Genomic DNA, 5,630 nt, shown 5'->3' on the forward strand with positions numbered 1-5,630 from the left:
TTCTTATAATTCGGATAAATGCACCCCACTGAGTTTTTGTACTCACCCCAAAACAATATCTTTTTTCAGGAGACGTCTCGAGCGATGATGAGCGGGGCAAGTGATGATGGTCAAGGAATAGAGAAGAAACAATGTTTTTATTTTAATTGGAACAAATACTCAATTTATAATTTATTTAAAGTTTTCCGTTGCAATATAGTTTTGAGTTATTTTAAATGTTTAAATCTTAATATTTTATTCAAAGTACCTTTTATTATTTAATAAGAAAATTGGGGCGTTACACATATGTAATTAGTAGTTAATATTATAGTATAAAATTATTCCATTGTGCGTACTTTACTTTCGCTGCTTTACTATTTTTTTATAGTTGATTGATTGTTCTTACATTCTATCATGCATCTCTGTGTTTTTTAGTGCAAACTTAAGTTGGATTAAAACTTTCAGGTAATCAAAAACCGTTAATTATTTCTATCATCATTTGCATTAATTTTGATTGATTCATATCTCATTCAAAGAGTTGAATTAAAGAAATTCTAATTTTAAAATAAAATATCTAATCATACATCTCAATCATATCTATACTATATTAAAAAAAAGGGAGTTTTCAATTTGAAATCAATTTCAAAATTGAGTGGCAATTTTGTAGTTATAATAAAATTGAAGGTTTATGTTTAAATTATATTTTTCTTTTTCACGATAAGAGCTTTAATTTGATATATTTTATATAAATATTTGATTTAAAATGTACAAATTAAATTTGTTTAATTATTAAAATTTTATAAATGTATCTATCCTCTCTCATTTTTTTTGAAAAAAATGTATTTTTAATTCTTTTTTATTAGTATTTTTTATATTTTTAAATTATTTTTTTCTTCTCATAATATCAAATTTTATAATTGTAATTTTTTTATTTTTTAATATTCAATTCAAATATATTTAATTAAAATTAATTTTTATTATATTTATAAGTATGATAATTGAATTAGTATTAATTTATATATAAAAAATTAAAAATATTTTTTCTATACGCACGGGATGCGAATACTAGTAAGCTATAAACACCACTAAAATTGCATAACATTTTATCAATATCATATCCACTAATGGAAAAACAATAAATTAAGCACACACTCCTCCACGACCAAACCGAACCAATTACAAGTACATGAGAATAAAATGGAAAAATAATAAATCAAGCACACACTACTTCATGCATATGATATTGAAAAATGGAAAAATAATAAATCAAGCACACACTACTTCATGCATATTCATATCATACATTACATACATAGATGATCATACTCAAAGGCTAATTAATTGATATCAATCAATCAATTCCCCTCAAAATTCAGCAACCACAACATCATCGTCGCTCTCGCCGATCTTGGTGTCGTAGGTGGCGTAGATGGTGTATTCCAACACGGCGTAGTTCGCCGCAAAATCGATCGAGTAGGTCTTTTGAATCGCGTACCCGCGCGTGAATCGGAACGTGCCGGTGCCACCAACCACCGGCAGCTCCCGCGCCTCATCCATCACCTGGTTTCGGCCAAGGATGCTGAGCGTGCTGCCGGCAAACTTCCCCGCCGTGAGGTAGAAGTTGAGGTTCATCGCGACACCGTACGTCGAGAGATCGGCGTTGGTGGTCAACCCCTGCATGCGGCCGACGGGGCTGGAGTCGATCTCCGGCCCCGCCGTGACCAGGTCATCGAGGACGTGGACGCTGCCAAAGTCATATGGAGAGTCCGCGGTGATGGAACCAGTCGCGACCTCGCACACGGTTGCGCTGACGTGGCCGATCCGGAGATCTTGGACGTAGAAATGAAGCTTCACCACCTTTTCTTTTGCCGCGGTACTATTCATTTTTTTTCTTGCAAAAAATTTCATGAATTGTAGGGTGTTTGTATTTTTTTTAATTACGTTGGGATAATTGATTGTGTGTTGGTGTTGATTGGGTTTTGTTGTCACGACCGGACCTAATTAAGGATAATTAGGCCGGGAAACCGTGACTAATGGAGGGAGATTAGAAGCGGGGTAGAAAGGGGATAATCAAACAAGGAAGGATCGCATTTCATCATTGTTAACAAAAGGAATATTTATAATATAACGGAGGTTTCGTCGTATAGACTCAAATAACTAGTAAGTTCGGATAACTCCGACTTAGCCAAAATAACATAACACTTCTGAGTACGCAGCGGAATAAGGTTCTGAATACATGTATGAAGACATGTATCCCTAGAGTTCATTAATACATAATAAGACAAAAGAGTCCCGCTCGTTACTTCATCACCATCGGCAGCTACTCAACCTGCACATTTAGAAATATATGCAGGGCTGAGTACAAAAGTACTCAGTGGGCACGTATGCCTAAGTATAAAAATACATGCTTTAAAACTGTAAATTGTCATGCCATCTTAAACAGTACAGCAAGGGAGTTTTTCGCTAAAAGGCCCAAGCTTACTAAATTCATTTGTGATTCTTAAAATTCGACTGCAGTATAAGTTCTCTTGTAATCTATCATATCTGGAACTGTGTGCCGGAGAGGTGGCCACCTCTCACGGTCACTTGACCGGCCAACCCGCTAGATGACTCACGGTCACTGGTGTACACTAGCCCTGGCAGGATAGCTATCAACTGCTCAAGACCCGAATTCGATTACATGATAAAAGTCACATCAGATAGATATCATACTGAAATTTAAATATTTTATGGCAAGACAATATTTGAAATAACTTCAATTAATTTAGTCATGAAATAACTTGCTTGAACGTAACATTTAAACTCATTTGATATATATGAAAGTAATGCCCACCTGTTAAAAAAACTTTCTGTGGTACAGTAGCTCCTTGACTGATTATAAATCTCGTGCTTGACCTTTATTACGAGAATATAAATAAGATACTGCTCGAGTAAAATCCTCAAATAATGAGAATACGGAATTAACTATGCATGATCCTTATGCATGAATTATTATTCTGAAATAATAATTAGGGAATTTCTATTGTTAATCCAGGCTATCGAATTTAAACAAAAGCTAAGTCTCGTCTCATGAAGCCGGATAATTAACAAAAATTAATCCGTTCTCTTAGGGTGTTCTAATCCGTCAATTAAATAAACCCCGCTCCTCGTAATCAATAGAAAATAAATAAATACTTCAACTTATTCGCTTTATAACCTCATAATTAATCGGGCTTAATAAATAGGATCAAGTAATGTTATAAGATTAAATGAATAAAAAGGCTCAACATAAGGCAGCCTAATAATTAATTAAGTAGGAGTGGGCTTGAATAATTAACATGAGAGGCCCAATTGAAATAATTCATCGGCTCAAGTAATTAAATAAATCTTGGTCTAATAAATAAATAATTTGATTAGCTGGACTCAATTAAATAAATCAAACGAGGCCCAACGAAATAATATAACAAAGGCCCAATAAATTAAAATAAAGCCCAATTAAAATAAAATGCAGTTGGGCTTTCATTAGTAAACTCGGCCCAAAGAGAAACAATAAAGGCCCACATGAAAATAAATACAACAAGGCCCAAAGAAAATAAATAAGAGGTAAAATTTTCGGCCCAATTATTAAAATAAATAGAGCCCAAAAATTTGGCCCAATTCAATTAAATTAAAATTAAGCCCAACATAAAAAAAAACCCAAATCTTTAAAAATTTCGGCCCAACTTAAAATAAAAAGAAGCCCAAAATTCGGCCCACATAAAATGGCCCAAATCCATCCTTATCTCTCCCACTCGGTCTCTCTCTCTCTCAGACGCACGCTTCTCTCTTTTCTCTCTCACTGAAAAACTCAAAATCCAGTCGAGCTCTCTCGACCTCGGCTCCGACGAGGTTGCCGGCGTCGCCGCCGCCTAAGCCCGGCAAGGTCGTGCCTCCTCCCTTTTTCCTATCAGTCGGATCTCTCTCTCTTTCCTCCCCAAAATCTGCTCTTCTTCTTGATTCAAAAACCAGTCGATCGGCCCTTCCCAGCTCGCTCGACGTCTTCTTCTCCGGCCATCCAGCCGCCTGCTCCGGTCGTCGTCATCTGTCGACGCGTCAAATCCCCGGCGTTCTCCTCCCTCTCCCTCTTTCTCGGCCAAGATCTGATCTTGCCGGCGTCAGCTGTCCCTGCGCCTAGTTCCGACGCCAACGGAAGCTCATTCGTCGTCGTGTAAGTTCTGCTCCGGTCCCTGAAACCGGTTGGTTTCCTTCCTCAGCCATTCCGCTTCCGCTTTGATGTTTCTGATTTTCCGGCGACTGGAGTAAGAAGGCCTACGCCTCTCACCGCGCCGCTGCTGTTATTCCGATGCAGGCAAGACGACGAGAGTTCGCCGCCCGTCTTCTTTTCCCGTTCAGCAGTAGGTGGTTCGCTGCCCCTTGGGCAGCCGGCCCCTCCCTTACTAAAAGCTAAGTTCCACTCTTCTATTCTTCTCTATTGTAAAGCTTGATTTTCCTTGTTGTGCTTAGTATGTTGAGTTGCTCGAGTTCTACACACTAATTCTTACATAAAATAAATGTAACTGGTGTTCTGCATTATGAAGTGTAACTACGCTGCTAAGTCCATTATGCTTATATAGGTCTTCTATCATTTGAATTTGATCATGTTTGATGGTATGAATGCAAACTGGATTGAATAACTGAGGTCGCATAAATACCTTGAGTATCTAGCTTGTTGGTTGGCTGTTGTGGTATTGATGATTGAGATGGGGAATAACTGAAATACAAGGAAGGTGTTATTGCTTTAAAATGCAGGTGGAGGTTATGGCAGGAAGTGGAAACGTTCAAGCCGAAGCTTACCTTGAGGATTTGGCGGAAGTTGGGCAGCTCTGTCCCTCACGTTAATGAAGTCTCAATGAACTCTCTAGCAAATAACACTTCTGCTAGGTGGTGTTTTAGTTGTGTTTTTCTGCAGGCTGCTATGGAGCTCTATTTATAGAGAAGTTGAGGTGGTTGGTGGCAGCAAGTGTTGACAAAAGGGAATGTTGCTGCAAGCAGCAAAAAAATGGAAAGAGTTGCTGCCAAACTTGAAAAAAAATTGTAGAACCTTTGACTAACAGATTGGTGAAGTGGGGCGGCTGGCAGCTGCTAAGGAATAGGGGTAGGGTGTAGGGAGAAGGGGATTGGTAGAGTTGGGCGGCTGTGGCAGAGCTGTTGCTGCTTTACACACGCACGCCTCCTCTCTCTTTTGTTTCTTCTCCTATTTCCTCCCTATTTCCTTTCTTTCTCCTATTTCTTTTCTTCTTTCTTTTACTCATTCACCTTTGATGATGCAGCCGGTGTGTAATAGGAGTATAGGAAAGAATTTTTATAACTGCAATATGTAACGTGTGATGGTGTATCTGCTTGATATTAATATCGATAGACTGTAAAAATAATTCTAAATTAAATATGTAGATTTAAATTCGTTTGCTCATCTAATATCTAAATTAAATCCGAAGATTTAATTCTCCTCACAAGCGGGAATAAATTCACGACTTAAACAAGTACAAAAATAATAACAACTAATAATATAAATAATATTTCTACTAAATAACATGACTTTGCTAAGTCAGTTATGAACTTGGAATAAAAATTATTGATTGCTCAATAATCCTTATCGCGGTTTCTCACGCGAAATAAAATAATAACTCTGCTTT

General features: G+C 37.3%; 1 protein-coding gene across 1 annotated transcript; it reads right to left on the reverse strand.

The window, feature by feature from the left end:
* Nucleotides 1-1,070: 1,070 nt before the first annotated feature.
* LOC130989337 (dirigent protein 21-like) lies at nt 1,071-1,957 on the reverse strand. The gene has a single exon (XM_057913299.1). It carries the CDS (start codon nt 1,885-1,887, stop codon nt 1,345-1,347), a length of 543 nt encoding a protein of 180 aa, XP_057769282.1. The 5' UTR covers nt 1,888-1,957; the 3' UTR covers nt 1,071-1,344.
* Nucleotides 1,958-5,630: the final 3,673 nt, after the last annotated feature.

The sequence above is a fragment of the Salvia miltiorrhiza genome, chromosome 6 (genome assembly GCF_028751815.1).
Source record: "Salvia miltiorrhiza cultivar Shanhuang (shh) chromosome 6, IMPLAD_Smil_shh, whole genome shotgun sequence".
Taxonomy (NCBI): domain Eukaryota; kingdom Viridiplantae; phylum Streptophyta; class Magnoliopsida; order Lamiales; family Lamiaceae; genus Salvia; species Salvia miltiorrhiza.

Bases quoted from the DNA above. Each gene is read 5' to 3' on its own strand.
- LOC130989337 (XM_057913299.1), bottom strand. From the start codon at position 1,887: ATGAAATTTTTTGCAAGAAAAAAAATGAATAGTACCGCGGCAAAAGAA.